The 20,857-nt window shown below is 35.6% G+C and overlaps 1 protein-coding gene across 3 annotated transcripts in view; it reads left to right on the top strand.

Annotated features, from left to right (window-relative positions):
• The window catches only part of PHF14 (PHD finger protein 14), a 236,051-nt gene that overhangs the window by 25,487 nt on the left and 189,707 nt on the right, over positions 1 to 20,857 (top strand). For all 3 annotated transcript variants that reach the window (XM_077122758.1, XM_077122768.1, XM_077122776.1), the window contains exons 5-6: positions 12,162 to 12,321; positions 17,216 to 17,327. In XM_077122758.1, coding sequence (XP_076978873.1) covers positions 12,162 to 12,321; positions 17,216 to 17,327 — 272 coding nt within the window. The remainder of the gene's footprint in view (positions 1 to 12,161; positions 12,322 to 17,215; positions 17,328 to 20,857) is intronic.

The following is a 20,857-nucleotide window of genomic DNA, read 5'->3' as shown; positions in this document are numbered from 1 at the left end:
GAGAACTGAGATGAAGTGAAGAAATTCCTGGAGAGACACAGACAAGCTGCACTGACTCAGGAAGAAATAGAAGATCGCAACAAATCAATCGCAAGTAGGATTCAAAGAGTCATCAAAAGCTCAGGGCCAGATGGCTTCACAGGGGAATTTTATCACATATTCCAAAAAGAACTGACAACAATCCTGCCAAAAAATTGAGGAAAAAGGAACTCTACCTAACTCATTTCATGAAACCAATATCATTTTAATACCAAAACCTGAAAAAAAATGCTATAAGAAAGGAAAACTATAGGCCAGTCTCTCTAATGAACATAGATGCAAAAATTCTCAATAAGGGCGGACAATGGTGGCTCAGCAGGCAGAGTTCTCACCTGCCATGCCAGAGACCCGGGTTTGATTTCCAATACCTGCCGATGCAAAAAAAAAAAAGATCTCAATGAAATATTACCAAATCGAATCCAACAACACATTAAAAGAGTTATACACCATGAACAAGTGCGGTTTAAACCAGGAATGCAAGTATGGTTCCATGCAAGAAAATCAGTTAATATAATACAACACATTGACAAATCCAAAGGGAAAAAGCACATGATCATCGCAATTGATGCTGAAAAAGTGTTTGACAAAATTCAACATCCTTTTCTGACAAAAACACTCCAAAAGATAGGAATCAAAGATAATTACCTCAATATGATAAAGGGATTATATGAAAAACTGATAGCCAGCATCATACTCAATGGAGAGAGACTGAACGCTTTCCCCCTAAGATCGGGAATGAGACAAGGATTCCCACTGTCAACACTCTTATTCAACATTCTGGTAGAAGTTCTAGCTATAGCAGTCAGGACAAAGAAATAAAAGCCATCAAAGTTGGAAAGGAAGAAGTAAAACTCTCATTATTTGCAGATGATATGATACTAAGCTTGGAAGATCCTGAGAAATCCACAGTAAAGTTACTTGAGCTAATTAACAAATTTAGCAACGTGGCAGGATATAAAATTAATGTGCAAACATCAGTAACATTTCTGTGCACAAGCAATGACCTAGTGAAGGAGTCAGTTAAGGAAAAAGTCTCATTCAAAGTAGCAACTAAAAGAATCAAGTACTTAGGAATGAAATTAACTAGGGATGTGAACGACTTGTACATGGAAAACTACATAACATTGCTAAAAGATATCAAAGGAAATCTAAATAGGTGGAAAGACATTCCCTGCTCATGGGTAGGGAGGCTAAATATAGTTAAGATGTCAGTTTTCTCCCAAATTGATGTACAGATTCAACACTGTACCAATCAAAATTCCAACCACCTACTTTGACGATTTGGAAAAGCTAACTACCAAATTCATCAGGAAGTGAAAGAGACCCCAAATAGCTAAAAGCATCCTAACAAGGAAGAACAAAGTGGGAGAATTAACACTCTCTGTGTTTAAAACCTATTGTAAAGCTGCATGGTCAAAACAGCATGGTATTGGCACAAAGATAGAAGCATTGACCAGTGGAATCAAATCAAGAGTGCAGAAATAGACCACCAAATCTATGGTCCATTGATTTTTTTTTATTAATTAAAAAAAAATTAACTAACACAACATTTAGAAATCATTCCATTCTACATATGCAATCAGTAATTCTTAATATCATCACATAGATGTATGATCATCATTTCTTAGTACATTTGCATCGATTTAGAAAAAAATAGCAAGACAAGAGAAAAAGAAATAAAATGATAATATAGAGAAAAAAATAAAAATAAAAAATACAAAAAATATATATATGAAAAAAACAAAAACAAAAACAAAACTATAGCTCAGATGCAGCTTCATTCAGTGTTTTAACATAATTACATTACAATTAGGTAGTATCATGCTGTCCGTTTTTGAGTTTCTGTATCCAGTCCTGTTGCACAGTCTGTATCCCTTCAGCTCCAATTACCCATTATCTTACCCTATTTCTAACTCTTGATGGTCTCTGTTACCAATGACATATTCCAAGTTTATTCTCTAATGTCGGTTCACATCAGTGGGACCATACAGTATTTGTCCTTTAGTTTTTGGCTAGTCTCACTCAGCATAATGTTCTCTAGGTCCATCCATGTTATTACATGCTTCATAAATTTATTCTGTCTTAAAGCTGCATAGTATTGCATCGTATGTATATACCACAGTTTGTTTAGCCACTCGTCTGTTGATGGACATTTTGGCTGTTTCCATCTCTTTGCAATTGTAAATAACGCTGCTATAAACATTGGTGTGCAAATGTCCGTTTGTGTCTTTGCCCTTAAGTCCTCTGAGTAGATACCTAGCAATAGTATTGCTGGGTCATATGGCAATTCTATATTCAGCTTTTTGAGGAACCGCCAGACTGCCTTCCACAGTGGTTGCACCATTTGACATTCCCACCAACAATGGATAAGTGTGCCTCTTTCTCCACATCCTCTCCAGCACCTGTCATTTTCTGTTTTGTTGATAATGGCCATTCTGATGGGTGTGAGATGATATCTCATTGTGGTTTTGATTTGCATTTCTCTAATGGCCAGGGACATTGAGCATCTCTTCATGTGCCTTTTGGCCATTTGTGTTTCCTCTTCTGAGGGGTGTTGGTTCAAGTCTTTTTCCCATTTTGTAATTGGGTTGGCTGTCTTTTTGTTGTTGAGTTGAACAATCTCTTTATAAATTCTGGATACTAGACCTTTATCTGATATGTCGTTTCCAAATATTGTCTCCCGTTGTGTAGGCTGTCTTTCTACTTTCTTGATGAAGTTCTTTGATGCACAAAAGTGTTTAATTTTGAGGAGCTCCCATTTATTTATTTCTTTCTTCAGTGCTCTTGCTTTAGGTTTAAGGTCCATAAAACCGCCTCCAATTGTAAGATTCATAAGATATCTCCCGACATTTTCTTCTAACTGTTTTATGGTCTGAGACCTAATGTTTAGATCTTTGATCCATTTTGAGTTAACTTTTGTATAGGGTGTGAGATACGGGTCCTCTTTCATTCTTTTGCATATGGATATCCAGTTCTCTAGGCACCATTTATTGAAGAGAGTGTTCTGTCCCAGGTGAGTTGGTTTGACTGCCTTATCAAAGATCAAATGTCCATAGATGAGAGGGTCTATATCTGAGCACTCTATTGATTCCATTGGTCGATATATCTATCTTTATGTCAATACCATGCTGTTTTGACCACTGTGGCTTCATAATATGCCTTAAAGTCCGGCAGCGTGAGACCTCCAGCTTCGTTTTTTTTCCTCAAGATACTTTTAGCAATTCGGGGCACCCTGCCCTTCCAGATAAATTTGCTTATTGGTTTTTCTGTTTCCGAAAAATAAGTTGTTGGGATTTTGATTGGTATTGCATTGAATCTGTAAATCAATTTAGGTAGAATTGGCATCTTAACTATATTTAGTCTTCCAATCCATGAACACGGTATGCCCTTCCATCTATTTAGGTCTTCTGTGATTTCTTATAACAGTTTTTTGTAGTTTTCTTTGTATAGGTCTTTTGTCTCTTTAGTTAAATTTATTCCTAAGTATTTTAGTCTTTTAGTTGCAATTGTAAATGGAATTCGTTTCTTGATTTCCCCTTCAGCTTGTTCATTGCTAGTGTATAGAAACACTACCAATTTTTGAATGTTGATCTTGTAACCTGCTACTTTGCTGTACTCATTTATTAGCTCTAGTAGTTTTGCTGTGGATTTTTCAGGGTTTTCAACATATAGTATCATATCATCTACAAACAGTGATAGTTTTACTTCTTCCTTTCCAATTTTGATGCCTTGTATTTCTTTTTCTTGTCTAATTGCTCTGGCTAGAACCTCCAACACGATGTTGAATAACAGTGGTGATAATGGACATCCTTGTCTTGTTCTTGATCTTAGGGGGAAAGTTTTCAATTTTTCCCCATTGAGGATGATATTAGCTGTGGGTTTTTCATATATTCCCTCTATCATTTTAAGGAGGTTCCCTTGTATTCCTATCCTTTGAAGTGTTTTCAACAGGAAAGGATGTTGAATCTTGTCAAATGCCTTCTCTGCATCAATTGAGATGATCATGTGATTTTTCTGCTTTGATTTGTTGATATGGTGTATTACATTAATTGATTTTCTTATGTTGAACCATCCTTGCATACCTGGGATGAATCTTACTTGGTCATGATGTATAATTCTTTTAATGTGTTGCTGGATTCGATTTGCTAGAATTTTGTTGAGGATTTTTGCATCTATATGCATTAGAGAGATTGGTCTGTAGTTTTCTTTTTTTGTAATATCTTTGCCTGGTTTTGGTATGAGGGTGATGTTGGCTTCATAGAATGAATTAGGTAGCTTTCCCTCCACTTCAATTTTTTTGAAGAGTTTGAGCAGGGTTGGTACTAATTCTTTCTGAAATGTTTGGTAGAATTCACGTGTGAAGCTGTCTGGTCCTGGACTTTTCTTTTTGGGAAGCTTTTGAATGACTGATTCAATTTCTTTACTTGTGATTGGTTTGTTGAGGTCGTCTATTTCTTCTTGAGTCAAAGTTGGTTGTTCATGCCTTTCTAGGAACTTGTCCATTTTTTTTTTTTTTTTTTTTTACGTGGGCAGGCACCAGGAAACGAACCTGGGTCCTCGGGCTTGGCAGGCAAGCATTCTTACCTGCTGAGCCACCATGGCCCGCCTGAACTTGTCCATTTCATCTACATTGTTGTATTTATTAGCGTAAAGTTGTTCATAGTATCCTGTTATTACCTCCTTTATTTCTGTGAGGTCAGTGGTTATGTCTCCTCTTCCATTTCTGATCTTATTTATTTGCATCCTCTCTCTTCTTTTTGTCAGTCTTGCTAAGGGCCCATCAATCTTGTTGATTTTCTCATAGAACCTACTTCTGGTCTTATTGATTTTCTCTATTGTTTTCATGTTCTCAATTTCATTTATTTCTGCTCTAGTCTTTGTTATTTCTTTCCTTTTGCTTGCTTTGGGGTTACTTTGCTGTTCTTTCTCCAGTTCTTCCAAGTGGACAGTTAATTCCCGAATTTTTCCCTTTCTTCTTTTCTGATATAGGCATTTAGGGCAATAAATTTTCCTCTTAGCACTACCTTTTCTGCATCCCATAGGTTTTGATATGTTGTGTTTTCATTTTCATTCGCCTCGAGATATTTACTAATTTCTCTTGTACTTTCTTCCTTGACCCACTCGTTGTTTAAGAGTGTGTTGTTGAGCCTCCACGTACTTGTGAATTTTCTGGCACTCTGCGTATTCCTTTCCAACTTCATTCCTTTATCATCTGAGAAAGTGTTGTGTATGATTTCAATCTTTTTAAATTTGTTGAGATTTGCTTTCTGACCCAGCATATGGACTATCTTTGAGACTGATCCATGAGCACTTGAGAAAAAGGTGTATCCTGCTGTTGTGGGGTGTAATGTCCTATAAATGTCTGTTAAGTCTAGCTCATTTATTGTAATATTCAAATTCTCTGTTTCTTTATTGATCCTCTGTCTAGATGTTCTGTCCATTGATGAGAGTGGGGAATTGAAGTCTCCAACTATTATGGTAGATGTGTGTATTTCACTTTTCAGTAATTGCAGTGTATTCCTCACGTATTTTCAGGCATTCTGATTTGGTGCATAAATATTTATGATTGTTATGTCTTCTTGTTTAATTGTTCCTTTTATTAGTAGATAGTATCCTTCTTTGTCTCTTTTAACTGTTTTACATTTGAAGTCTAATTTGTTGGATATTAGTATAGCTACTCCTGCTCTTTTCTGGTTGTTATTTGCATGAAATATCTTTTCCCAACCTTTCACTTTCAACCTATGTTTATCTTTGGTTCTAAGATGTGTTCCCTGTAGACAGCATATAGAAGGATCCTGTTTTTTAATCCATTCTGCCAGTTTATGTCTTTTGATTGGGGAATTCAGTCCATTAACATTTAGTGTTATTACTTTGGGCAATACTTTCCTCTACCATTTTGCGTTTTGTATTATATCATATCTGATTTTCCTTCTTTCTACACTCTTCTCCATACCTCTCTCTTCTGTCTTTTCATATCTGACTCTAGTGCTCCCTTTAGTATTTCTTACAGAGCTGGTCTCTTGATCACAAATTCTCTCAGTGACTTTTTGTGTGAAAATGTTTTAATTTCTCCCTCATTATTGAAGGACAATTTTGCTGGATATAGAATTCTTGGTTGGCAGTTTTTCTCTTTTAATAATTTAAATATATCGTCCCACTGTCTTCTTGCTTCCATGGTTTCTGCTGAGAAATCTACACATAGTCTTATTGGGTTTCCCTTGTATGTGATGGATTGTTTTTGTCTTGCTGCTTTCAAGATCCTCTCTTTCTCTTTGACCTCTGACATTCTAACTAGTAAGTGTCTTGGAGAACGCCTATTTGGATCTATTCTCTTTGGGGTGTGCTGCACTTCTTGAATCTGTAATTTTAGGTCTTTTATAAGAGTTCGGAAATTTTCAGTGATAATTTCTTCCATTAGTTTTTCTCCTCCTTTTCCCTTCTCTTCTCCTTCTGGGACACCCACAACACGCATATTTGTGCACTTCATATTATCATTCAATTCCCTGAGCCCCTGCTCAAATTTTTCCATTCTTTTCCCTATATAGTTTCTGTTTCTTTTTGTAATTCAGATGTTCCATCCTCCAGTTCACTAATTCTAACCTCTGTCTCTTGAAATCTACCATTGTAGGTTTCCATTGTTATTTTCATCTCTTATACTGTATCTTTCATTCCCATAAGTTCTGTGATTTGTTTTTTCAGACTTTCCATTTCTTCTTTTAGTTTATCCCATGCCTTCTTCATGTCTTCCCTCAATTTATTGATTTGGTTTTTGAAGAGGTTTTCCATTTCTGCTCGTATATTCAGAATTAGTTGTCTCAGCTCCTGTATCTCATTTGAAATATTGGTTTGTTCCTTTGACTGGGCCATATCTTCAATTTTCCTGGTGTGATTTGTTATTTTTTGCTGGCGTCGGGGCATTTAATCAGATTTCCCTGAGTGTGGGACCCAGCAGGTTGAAAGACTTTCCTGAGAAGTCTCTGGGCTCTGTTTTTCTTATCCTGCCCAGTATGTGGTGCTTGTCTGTCTGCCTGCGGGTCCCACCAACAAAAGATGTTGTGGCTCCGTTAACTTTGGAAGACTCTCGCTGCTGGGCGTGTGGTGGAGACGGAGGAAAGTTTGTAGGTTGGTTTTAATGGATTCAAATTGTGAATTCCTGGGATCTGAATTCCTTGAGAGAGGAATTCCACCTGAGTTGCGTTTCACCCCTCCCATGGGGAAGGTTCAGGTGGTAGAGAGCCCTGAAAGCAGCCTGTTTCTGCGTTCGGGGCAGTTGCAACCTGTGTAATCCCAGCGCTGAGCCCAGAGGCAACCAAGCCTCCATAGAAACAGGCGCAGAAGGCTCTGTTTCGCCCTCTTTCCTCTTTTTCAGTTAGCTCAATAGGCGACTTCCGCCTTGATCAGTTTCACCTGAGCTGAGGGCCTATTTTTAGTAGTCAGAAGTTGTTCCTTAATGCCACTATTGGTGTTAGGTTGGACTCAGTCTCTACTACTGTTGGAGACTCTTTCCTTTCCCTCCGGGAAGTTGCCTGTGGGGGAGGGGCTCCGGCTGCCGTGGCTTGAGGAACCGCTGATCCGAAGCTCCCAGCCGGCCCAGGAAGGAGGGAGAGAAGGGCTCCGTCCGCCAGCCGCCACGGCCCAGGGAAGCGCGCGCCGCTCGGGGACCTCACCGCAGCGGAGTTTTTTAGTCGGTCAAGCCGTTCAAGACTGCGGTACACTGTGTGTCTGGTCTCTGCTGTGGCTCCGGGAGCTGTTCTATACTGTTTCTAGTTATTTAGTAGTTGTTCTGGAGGAGGAACTAAGACGCGCGCACCTTACTAAGTCGCCATCTTCTCCGGAAGTCTACCGGTCCATTGATTTTTGACAAAGCCCCCAAATCCTCTGAACTGGAACAAAATAGTCTTTTCAATAATTGGGCATGGAAGAACTCGATATTAATAGCCAAATGAATGAAAGTATACCCCTGTCTTATACCCTGCACAAAAATTAACTCAAAGTGGATCAAACACCTAAATATAAGAACTAGAACCATAAAGCTCTAGAAGTAAATGTAGGGAAACAGCTTCAAGACCTAGTAATATTACACCCAAAGCACAAGCAGCAAAAGTAAAAATAGACAAATCGAAACTCCTCAAAAACCAAACACTTCTGTACCTCAGAAGATTTTGTCAAAAAGGTGAAGAGGTAATGGGAGAAATTATTTGGAAATCACATATCAGACAAAGGTTTGATTTCCTGAATATACAAAGAAAAATCATACAACTCAGCAACAAAAGAAAAACAACCCAGTTATAAAATGGGCTGAAGATATTAATAGGTGTTTTTCTGAAGAGCAAATACAGATGGCTTAAAAGCGCATGAAGATGTTCTCATTTTCCTTGACTGAAAAGAAAATGCAAATCAAGACTACAAAGATATACCACTTTACTCCTATAGAAATGGCTGATATTAAACAAACAGGCATCTATAAATGTTGGAGAGGATGTGGAGAAACTGGGACACTTAAGCTCTGCTGGTGGAAATGTATAATAGTGCAGCCACTAAATAAGACTGTTTGGTGGTTCCTTAGGAAACTAAATATCGAGTTGCCTTATGACCCAGCAATAGCACTACTTGGTATATACCCAGAAGAGCTGAAAGCAGTGACACAAACATATACTTGCACACTGATGTTCATAGCAGCATTATTCACAATTGCCAAAAGTTGGTAATAAACCAAATGCCCATCGACAGTTACGTGGATCAATAAAATGTGGTATATATACATATGATGGTATATTTTGCAGCAGTAAGACAAAGATGTCCTGAAGCACATGACAAGATGGATGAGCCTTGAGGACATAATGCTGAGTGAAATTAGCCAGACATGAAAGGTTAAATATGTATCCATTTTTATGATCAGTATTAAAGCATAATCAGAAGCTAATAATACAGAATATAGGGGACTTAGAGATACATAGAGACTAGATATGGGTGAACCGTTAGCTAATGAGGTTGAACTCCAATGTAAGGAAATAGGTAAGAGTGAATGTGGATCTATAAGTAATATTACCATTTTGAAGGTGGATGTGTGAGTAATATTACCACTTTGAAGATGATCAAGATTGAAAGGGGGTGTATAGACATACGTTCCCCACTGCTTAAACTAGACATATGAATTAATTCACACAAGAATTTCTTCAAAGGCATGATTCTTGTACAAAGACTGTTTAAGTCCAGGGTACCAGGGAAAACTGCTATTGCATGCTATAGGCTGTGTTCGAAAGGAAACCATCAGTACTACCACAGCAACAGCAGAGGTAAATAATTGGGGGAGTGACAAGAGTTAAGAGGAAGTTTAGATTTCCCATTTGGCGAGGGTGTGTTTCTTGGTTTTATTTCTCTTGGGAACAATGAAATTATCTAAAATTGAGCATGTTGATGGATTGTGGACTTTGGGACTTTTATATGATGTTCAATGAGTGGAGGTGGTCGAAGGATGAACTGAAGAAATGGATTGGTGAACGATGGTGTATACTTATGAATGAAGGTTGTACTGCTACAAAAAGAAACAAAGTTGCGAGGCATGCAACGATATGAATGAACATGTGGGACATTTGGTGAGACAGCATAAGTCAGAAAGAAAAAAAATGGTATGGTCACCTTTAGAAATTGCTTATAAGAAAACATGGGCCTAGATTGTAAGCTTTTACTGCAGATATGTAAGTTCAGAGTGGTGATTATTATTTCTGAATTTTGTGAGGTTATTTTATATATACTACTCAATATTTATAGATACAAACAACACCGAACAGGTTGGGTTTAAAGTAATTCAGAACATAAGGGTAAGGAAGACAGTGTCTGTATTTTAGAACCACACATACTCTGTGTGTGGAAGAAACAGTGGAAGAAAGATTAGTCTGGAACTGAAATTTACTGTCGTGCATAATGTAATTCAGCCTATCTGTATTATAGCTATTTGAACAGAATAAGAAAGCCATCCTTTACTCCTGTATAGATTATTGTGATGCCTGGAAGCATCCTAGAGTATATTAAGCAGATAATCAAAAAGTATTGGCAAAGTCTCCTGAGGGATGGGAGAAAGAATGTGAAAGTATTAAACCTTACCATCAGGGAATCCCCTGATACTGGGTCAAACTTTAGGGACACCCAAATCAACAGGCCATGACCTCGATCATAAGGCTTACTGTTGTGAAGCTTATGCAGGTAGAGAGAAGCTTCAACTACCTATAGGCATGCCTGAGAGTTACTTCTGGAGGACCTCTTGTTTTGTTCACATGTGACCTCAGTCTCTCCAAGGCCAACTCTGCAATTGAAGTCATTGCCTTCCCCACTACATGGGACATGACCTCCAGGGCTGAAAGTCTTCCTGGCAACGTGGGAGATGACTCCCAGCGATGACTCCAGACCTGACACTGTGGGATCAACAATTCCATCTTGACCAAAAGGGAGAAAAAGAAGCGTTATTAATAAAGTATCAGTGGCAGAGAGAGTTCAAATAAAGTTGAGAGACTACTCTGGAGGTTGTTCTTACGCAAGCTTCAGATCGACCTTACTACCTATCGTAACCTGCCAACCCCCAACCAGGGCCATTCCAACCAATCCTAAAGAACACCTAGGACAATATATAATATTCCATGAGAGTTCCATGCACTAGAGTAATTTTCCAGAAACCTGCAACCTCCAGATGGGTCCCTGGTCCAGGTAAGTCCTGAAACCTAGCTCAGCCTCTCCAGAGCATCAGAGAGTTCCGTCTCCCTACCCCAGATTAATGACAGACCCTTTCAATATGAAAAATTTCCTATTACCGTAGCCCAACACCCCTGAAGAGAGAGATCGAAATTTCAAAGGTGATGGTGGTATTATACAAAGAAGATAAGATTTTACAAATGACTATGAATGCTGAATCTTTGAGTTGATATCTCTTTTAGTCTCTAGTATTTTAGAGCAGCTAGAAGTTAAAACCTAAAATTGTGGAATTGTAACCCATGTCAAAGTCTGAAATATGTTCTCCAACTAATTGTGGTGCTGTGCTTTGAAATGTATAGCTTATATATATATATATATATATATATATATATGTGTGTGTGTATGTGTGTTATTTTTCATAAAAGAAAAAAAGGAAACAAGTCGTTGTGATGATAAAAAAAAAAATTTAAGCCCTCTAACCTCCTATATTCTGGAGCCAGCTAGAAGGAAAAATATGTGAGGATTGTATGGTAGCCCATGACAAATTCTGGAATCTGTCCTATAACTACTTGTTCAAGAGTTCTTTCAAAACTATTGCTTTTTTATTTCTTTGCTTTGTATATATGTATACTATACAATAAAAAAGTTAAAAGAGAAAATGAAAAAAATTAAATCAGAGGCTTTTTTTTTTCTGTGATCTCAGTCTTTTGTGAATATTCTAGTGCCTGGTACAAAGAGACCTCAATGAATATTTACTAATCAACAGTTCCTAGAATCATTAATACAATGCCTTTTTTAAAAATTTAAACCTTGTTATGTAGAAATAATTTCAAATTTACAGGATAGTATATTGAATCTTTCAGTCTATCCGTGTGTCTGTTAAACTGTGTGTCTAATTATCAAACCATTGTTGAATACATCATTCTTCTTGACCACTTAGTACTTCCATGTACATTCACTAAAAACAAGAATATTGATCATATATCCCCTCTAAGTGCAGTTACCAAGTTCAAGAAATTTAACACTAATATAAAGTTTGCAGTCTTTATTCAGTTTTTTCACCTGTTTGAACAGTGTTCTTTTAAGTCTTTTTTCTTCCTTTATTAGATCCCATCCAGGGTCATATATGGCCTTTACTTGTATTGTCTCTTTATGCTCGTCTCCCTCTTTTCTTTTCTAATAGGCCTAAGACTATTTTAAAATATCATTTAAAATGTCATTTATTTTCTTCATATACCATGTTAGATGAAAAATATTTTTATAAGACAATTTCACTTATGTGTTTTGACTGTAATACCATTTTATAAACCACTGGTTTTTCAGAATTTTTGCCTACATCCCTTCCCTTCTCTTTCTTGTGTGATTTTAGAAATGTGAGTTAAAAAAATAAGCATTATTGAATCATAGTAATTTTTTTTCTTTTTTTTTTTTTTTAGGTTGCTATGGAGTTGATGGGGAGAGTGACTCTATTATGAGTTCAGCTTCTGAAAACTCCACTGAACCTTGGTTTTGTGATGCCTGTAAATGTGGTGTTTCCCCTAGCTGTGAACTGTGTCCAAATCAGGATGGAATTTTCAAGGAGACAGATGCTGGAAGGTCGATATCATAATTGTGTTGGGTTAATGTGCTTGATTACCCTGTTCTTTTATTTATGATTTTCTGAGTTGCAGCCCTTCATTTGATTGCTTCTTTGTATCTTTTTAGCATAGAGGAAATGGACAGTAGGCTACAGATATTGATGGAAGGGAAAAGAAGTTAATTTATTTGGTACCTGTATTTCCTTTTATACGCATATCCTGTTGAACCTAATGATGACCCTATGAGGAAATAGACAGTAAAAGTTCCCATTTTATAGAAGCTGTACCTCAGATCACTCAAGTAATTTCCTCAAGGTCACAAACTGGCACATAATCAAATTTGAACTCAGATCTGTTTGACTTCAAAGCTGTATGAGGTCTAATCTGGAGACAGAAACCATACAATGATTTCAAAATGGGACACAGTATAAAAAATTATTAAGGTATGATGAAATAAGATATAAACCAATTATAAAATATACCCTAAGGCTCAGGTAGAGTACTGAAGGCAGACAAACTTGGAAGGATTACTCCTTCCCCAGGGCTGAGGCTTAGACTTTGTTGGAGGTGAAGTTGTAGTTCACTGTATGGCAGAGATACTTGCTTTTTCTCCTAAGCCAGAACTGATTTGTATTCTTGGCAAGTAGGTCAATGGCATGGGTGTGCATTGAGAGTTCGGATGCTTGTACAAAGCCTGCACTGTGTTGTATCCATGTTGAGAGTGCCTTGGAAAAGTGATTATAGGCAAGGCCAAGGCTGTGAGGTCACCAAGGGACTGTGTGTGCCTCATCAGAGTATCAGTGAATGTCCTTCCCACAAACCTGCTGAGAAGCCCCTTTCTCCTGCATTGTCCCTGCATGCATTCTACTGACAAAGCTTAGTTTCAGTGTCACCATCAAGGAAAAATGTTAAAGAAATTCTGTCCATAACTGCATAGCACATATTGAAGATGAACTTGGAGCTGAGAGGTAGTAAACTGATAACTGCTCCAAAGACCTGTATTCTTTTCACTGTATCCACATTTATCTTTATTATTACATTTGAGCAGTTATCATTGGAATGGATTTGACATCTTTCACGTTTTTCCCCCCAGGAGACTACCATTTGGGGATGGTAACTGAAGTAGAATAGTAGTGCCCACCCTTTGTATTTTGTGGATCACTATCCCAGCAGTGATTTTATTGCTTAAGATTTTAACAGCAATAACAAAGCAATCTATGTAAATTATCACCATCATTTCCCAAAATTTGACACTACAGAGAACGTTTTATCTCAAAATAAAGGATAGATTTTTAAATTCAGTGAATTTACTTTAGTAAAATAAACAGTATTTTTCTCATTTTGCTAGACAGGCCTTTGAGAAATGTTGCTATCCAGGACTGTTGCATAAATCTTTGTATGCTGATGTTTAGAAGAAAATGGCTAAAAAGCATACACCTTCTTCATCGCCTTCAAATAAATAAGTTATTGTTAGGAATCTGTGGTCTGAATTATAGACATGCACATAATTTCGTGTTTTGAAAGACTCTGGTCTTGAATTAGGGAATTTATAGAGTTAAAAGTGTGTGCTTTTCCAGTTGGACTGCCTTTATTGGATTTTGGTCTTTTTTTATTAACTGATTTTAGGCTAGGAATTTAAGCTTTTAATGCCTCTGTTTCCTTAGTACTGATGAGAGGAGTAAATGAAATGATTAATATAAAGCAGGTAACATAGTTTCTGGAAAGTAGTAAGTGCTCAGTCATTGTTGCTGCTGCTGCTGTTACTAGTGCTTTCTTATTACAAATATTATTCTAGTTATCCGAATCAGTAATCAGAGAATCCAAGCTGCTTACATTCTTTCTGGTAACTGTTCAGGCCCGACAGTTGAAATTTATGGTGATAAATTTTGGTGAAGAAGTAAGACAGCTTCAGAAAACAGTATTCTTTTTTAGGAGAGACTTTGTTCTACTTTTTGTTTACTCATTAATAATTTAAAGGATTCTGTTGGAAAACCCTAAATTAACTGGTTATTCATGCTATCATAATCCACAAAGTAACTTGTAAGGTTATTTCTGAGTGAAGAACTATTTAGATATTTCTGAGAGATGTTTGTATTGGTTACTATGCATATTAAATAGCTGGACACCTCTCTTGATGGTGCAGCCTGGCAACATTTTTTATACTGTTTGAACATCTAATTTGCATTGATATTTGTACTTACATATAGGCTCTAGCAGAAATTATATACCTTGATTTTTTTTGAAGGATGTATACCATCTTGATTCCAGGCATAAAAAGCCAAGAAGATTTGACAAGCCATTCAGCATTCTAGCCTTACATTCTAGCCTAGCAGGGGAAAAGAATGAGTAATGTAGGGAGAGAATGAAAGTATTTTGAAATTGACTTCTATCATATGGGGTATAATGTAAATAGACTTTTTTCCCATCTGGGTCTAGATGGGAACCAACCACAAATTTGACTTAGAAAATTATGTGATTTAATGTGAGAAATGTTAGTAGATTTTTATCATTCAATTTTTATTTCATTTATTAGGGAGAATGTTTTACCCTGTCTTAAGTGGTCTTATGAAGCTGATTTAAGGGAGGTATTTGGCATACTCTCCTTCCCTGTGACCTTCATTGGATATGCTCCAGGCTACTGTGAAGTGAAATATGGCTATGAGCTGAATTCCTTAATTTTTTAAAATAAGCATTATGATGCAATAGAAGGGAGCATTGAATTCTTTAAATCTCAATTCTCTCACTTCATTTGCTAGCTCTTTTCTCTTTGGAAATCATTTGATCCTTCTGAACCCATTTCTTTATAAAATGGGAATAACAGTCACACTCACAGGAATTTTTTAAAGAGTTTTTTTTTTCACTTATAGTTAACACTTCTTTAATGCAGATAGGATGCCAGATGCTGTGTAGGGAAGCTCTTTACATACATTGTAATAATTTTCAAATTGCCTGCATATCGTGCTTGTGTATAATACACACTGAGTTATTGATTGTTGAGTGAATAAATGAAATAATGAGAATTATATACTGGGAGTGAATTTGTTTTATATACTGCAAAGGCACTACAAATACAGGGCATTGCAAAATCAAATTTGATTGATTAGTAGTTTCCATTCTGAAATGAGTGTTTTTTAAGAAGTATCTTTCTACTTGTTTTGATTTATTAAAATATATGAATTAAAAGGAATGCATTAATAATTTCTATGCTAGATTGACAATTCTGACATTCTCTTTTATGGTGGTTTTATGTGGTTCTTGTTTTCTGCTTCTTCAATCATTATCTTTCATCTTACCTCCAAGCAAAATGAATGGTAAAGTAACAAGGAAGATTATTCTTTTTTGATTATCCAATTTGTCTTAAATATAAAATTGTAAAGTATACGCAACTAAACATGAATAAAAAATTATTTGGAGTTGATATTAAAAAGAACCAAAACTGTCTGAGCTATGAATTTCACTGACTTTGATATGTATTTTAACATGTGCAGCCTCTCATTGGTTGTTTGGGGAAATAATATACTTGTGTGCTAGTAACAGTGAAATGGCATTTTGAAACTGAAGTACTTGTGTGACATGTACTAAAATATTTTAAGGAGGGTGGTATGAAGCAAACAGTCAACTGCTGTGTTTATCAAAGATAAACTCCTGTGGAGTGTAGTAGCATTTAATACACCAGTGGAGCATGAAAAAATTGCACAAATTAAATTGAGAAAGCATCTGCTTGTTGAAGATGTGTATCTTTATATTGAACTCCACAGGAAGCATTTGGGAGTTTGGATGAAAACATTCGATCAAAAAAATCTCAAAAGAAAACCTTGGGTTTTTTCCATTAAAAAAGATAATTTTAAAAAGTTATAATTATTTTCCCCAATACCTCTGTAAACCACATCTTAGTCTTATTCCTTTCAAATTTATAGTACATCATAAAACAACCATATAGCATTCACACTTTTTAAGCTGTGAGAAAGCAGAACTTGTTGTTAATGTATTTATATGGTTATATTTGTCATCTCATTTTTATGCCCCCTCCTTTATGTTTTTTTACAGAAGTGATAGAGGTTTGCTTTTTAAATTTCAAAGTCATATTGTTGGGTTGTAACCAAACAGTAAGTGTAAGTTCAGACAGTTTGAAAAAAAAACATGGAATTAGGATATCTCCCTTTTTTCTTCTTTTTAATGTACAGAAACCTTTAGCAGTCTTTGCTTACTGTTACAATATTATTTAGAGTTTAAAAAAGACTTATATGTGAGGCATATGTTTTGGTATATAGATTATATGCTGAACAGATGAGATGAATGAAATTATGACATCCTTATATCATTATAACTTTGTTCTATATAGTCTTGTAGCAATCGAATTTAACCTGGGAAGAATGAAAGTCAAGCTGTACATCAAAATTTTGTCCTTAAGGATTGCTAGAGTAAGAATTTCACAGTTCTTAAATTAGGATCCGTAATTCTTCAAATGCTTAAAATAATGAATATGGAAGCTTTCTGTGCATATGAAAATGGTGTCTTGTTTCCAGGAATGGTAGTTTTATGCAATTATTCTTAATTATTGCATAATTATTTTATGCAATTATTTTTAATTATTTATGCAATTATTCTTAATTATTTAAGAATAATAGGTAAATGCAAAACGCAGAATAACTTAAAAAAAGGCAATTATAGTTAACTTTCAGTTTTGACTAAGCTTTTGGAAAAGTAATGCTTATTGCAGTCTGTTTTTCTAAAAGTAAATATTTCATTCTATAAGTATTCCATATTCTTTAGTTGTGTATCTGTGAGATTTTGAGATTTGATCACAGAATTTTTTCAGTACTATTCTGAGATGACATATGTTTTGTATGCTTATTTTCCATGTGGCAATTTCACAAAAGGGTTTGATAGCAAAATCTTATCTTTTCTTATAGATGGGTTCATATTGTTTGTGCCCTATATGTTCCTGGAGTAGCCTTTGGAGATATTGACAAATTACGACCGGTAACATTAACAGAAATGAACTATTCCAAATATGGTGCCAAGGTGAGGCAAAGTATTTTTTGATCATCTAAAAGAAAGTTTTTATTTGTTAGTTGTATTAGTTTATTAAAACTTCTGGAATGCAATATACCAGAAATGGAATGGCTTTTTAAAAGGAAATCTATTAAATTGCACATTTATAGTCCTGAGGCTATGTAAATTTCCAGCTAAGACATCCAGGAAAAGATACCTTGATTTAAGGAAGGCCAGTGGATCTGGAAAAGCTCTGTCAGCTGGGAAGGCACATGGCTGGCATCTGCTGAGGTCTTTGGTTTCTCGTTTCAAAACGGCTTCCCTGGGGTGGTGTTCTTTCTTCATCTCCAAAGGTCTCTGCCTGTGTCAGCTCTGCAATTTTTTCCAAAATGGTTCCTGCTTAAAGGACTCTAGTAAGTGGCCCACCTTGAATGGGTAGAGACACATCTTCATGGAAACCTCCTAATCAAAAGGTCCCACTCACAATTGAGTTGGTCGCACCTTTATGGAAACAACTTAATCAAAGGATCCCATTCAACAGTACTGACTCAGAATTAAAGAACATGGCTTTTCTAGGGTACATAACAGTTTCAAACTGGCACATTAGTTTATATGGATTTTTATTAATATTCTTGAGTGCAGAAATGCCTTTTAGTAATCATGCTATTTGTAGAGCAGATAGTATAAGAATACTTTATTATTGATAGTAATTTCCCCAGAAAGCCAATAATATATAAATTCTTCCGTGTGTTCTTAATTTAGAATGATTCGTGGGGGGAAATAATACTACTGAAATAATTAATACTACTGTTATTTCTCTGGCATCTAGCATACTACCTTATACATAAATGAGCTCTGAGACTAAGTCCTTATTTATAATGTATTAAGTACAAATATAATTTCAAGCTTTACTTGTTTTTAAAGGCGAATTTACATACTGTTATAAGTTTATAGTTCTAAGGCCATGAATTTCACAAAATTATGAAATAGAGCACAAGAAAGTACCTTTTATGTACTCAAGTTTCAAGGACTGATTTTATATTTGTGACTACATGCATAACCTTTCGCGTAGCAAATGATTCTCAGCCTTGAGAGTCTGTAAATTGAGATTTAGAATTGTAAACCACAAAAATCCCCACTTATATCCATTTAGTTATTCTACTGATGAATCTGTTGAATTCATTCTTTATTTCAGAAACTGTATATTTTTAGCATTTCTATTTATTTATTATGGTTTTAATTTCTTTGCTAAAATTTCCTAGCTTTTCATGAATGTTCTCTACCTTCTTCATTAGATTCTTTAGTATATTGTTATTATTTTAAATTCCTTATTTTTTCTGAAATCTGGGTCATACCTGAGTCTTATTTTGTTTTTTTGTTTTCCCTCTTGGTTGTTGTTTTTCATGGCTTCCTTTTGTGTTTCATAAGTTTTGGTTAACGTCAGACATTTTGATACTGATCAAAAGTGGTGGGTTCTTTTCCAAGTGCACTGAAAGACCAATTCCTGTGATGCCATGGTTTCAAAGAGAGGAAGAGTTTTTTATTGCAAAGGTGAAGCAGGAGATCAGATCGCCTATCATCCTGAAAGTGTGTCTCCCCAAACTGTAGCACAGAATGTATGTAAGAAAATGGTGGCCTTAAGTATGATGATGGGCATGAATTTTAGTATTGTAATGAAGTATAGGTCACTTATAGATTAAAGTCTAAGCTACTGCCCATGTCAGGTGGGCCCATCTGTTGATGGACGCTTGGGTTATTTCTACCTTTTGACTGTTGTGAATAATGGTGCTGTAAACAATGATGTACAAATATCTATTCATGTCCCTGCTTTCAGTTCTTTTCTGTATATTCCTAGGAGTGGAATTTCAGGTCATATGGTAATTCTATATGTAACTTTTTAAGGAACTACCAGATGTTTTCTATATACTGCACCCTTTTACTTTCTTTCCAGCAAAGTAGCATGGTCCAAATTTCCCCACCTATTACCAATACTTGTTATTTTTCATTTATTTGATAATTGCCATACTACTGGATGGGAAGTGTTATCTCTCTGTGGTTTTTTATTGCATCTCTCTAATGCCATGATTTTGAGCATCTTCTCATATACTTGTTGGTCATTTGTTTTCTTTGGAGAAATGTCTATTCAGTTCCTTTGCCCATTTTTAAAATAGATTATCTTTTTTTGTTCAATTGTAGGCATTCTTTATATATTCTAGATTGTAAACCATTATCAGATATATTGTTTCCATTTATTTTCTTTCATTCTGTAAGTTGTCTTTTCACTTTATTGATAATGTGTTTTCATGGACAAAGTTTTTAATTTTGGTGTTTTAATTTATTGTTGTTTCTTTTGTTACTTGTGCTTTTGCTATAGAGTCTAAGAATCTATAGCAAAGATTGCCAAATCCAGGGTCATGAAGATTTATCCTTATGTTTTCTTCCAAGAGTTTTATGGTTTTAGGTCCTTTATTTTGAGTTAGTTTTGAATATACTAAGAGGTAGGATCTAGCTTCATCTTTGGCATGTGGCTTCTTACTTCTTCCTATACCATTTCTTGAAAAGACTATTTTTTCTCTGTTCAGTGAACTTGACAGCTTTGTTAAAAATCAATTGGCCATAGATGAATGTGTTCATTTCTGGTTTCTCAGTTCTGTCCAATTGGTCTACATGTCTATCCTTATGCCAATATCATAGTATTAATTACTATAGATTTGTAGTAAATGCTGAAATCAGGAAATATGTATCTTTTAACTTTATTTTTCTTTTTCAAAATCATTTGGCTGTTCTGGGCCCTTTGCAATTCCATATGAATTTGAGGATTGGCTTTTTTTTTTGCCAAAAAAAGGCTGCTGAAATTTTGATAGGGATTGAGTTGAATCTAAATTGCTTTGGCTGGTATTGACATCTTTACATTTTTATGTCTTCCAATCCCTGCAAATATGTCTTGCCATGTATTTTAGGTCATCTTCAATTTCTTTCAGCTGTGTTTTATAGTTGTCAGTGTTTAAGTCATTCATCTCCTTGATTAAATTTATTCCTAGTTATTTTTTTAGTTGCTGTTCTGATTGTTTTCTTGATTTCCTGCTTGGATTGTTTGTTAGTGGTATTTAGAAACACAAGTGGATTTTGCATGTTGGTCTTGAACCCTCCAACTTTGCTTACTTGTTTATTGACTGATAGTTTTGGATTTTGGGGGTTTTCTATATGTATGATCATGTCATCTGCAAATAGAGTTAGTTTTAGTTTTTCCTAATTGTATGCCTTTTATTTATTTATTTTTCCTTGCCTGGATAGAACTTCCAGTAAATTGCTCTGGATAGAACTTCCAGTAAAATGTTGAGTAGCAGTGGTAAGAGTGGACATCTTTGTCTTGTTTCCTCTTAGGAGGAAAGCTTTCCATCTTTTACCATCTAATACCTGGACTTTACATATTTGCCCTTTATCATGTTCAAAAAGTTTAAGCAGTAGTTTAAAAATATATGTTTTGTCCAGATTTTTTTTAGGTGGGGAGCAGTGATACAAATTATCTGGTCAGCCATTATGGGAAGCAGATGTTATTT

The sequence above is a fragment of the Tamandua tetradactyla genome, chromosome 1, assembly GCF_023851605.1.
Source record: "Tamandua tetradactyla isolate mTamTet1 chromosome 1, mTamTet1.pri, whole genome shotgun sequence".
NCBI lineage: Eukaryota > Metazoa > Chordata > Mammalia > Pilosa > Myrmecophagidae > Tamandua > Tamandua tetradactyla.
Note: the sequence above shows the minus strand (reverse complement) of the source record. Positions and strands in the feature narration are given on the sequence as shown.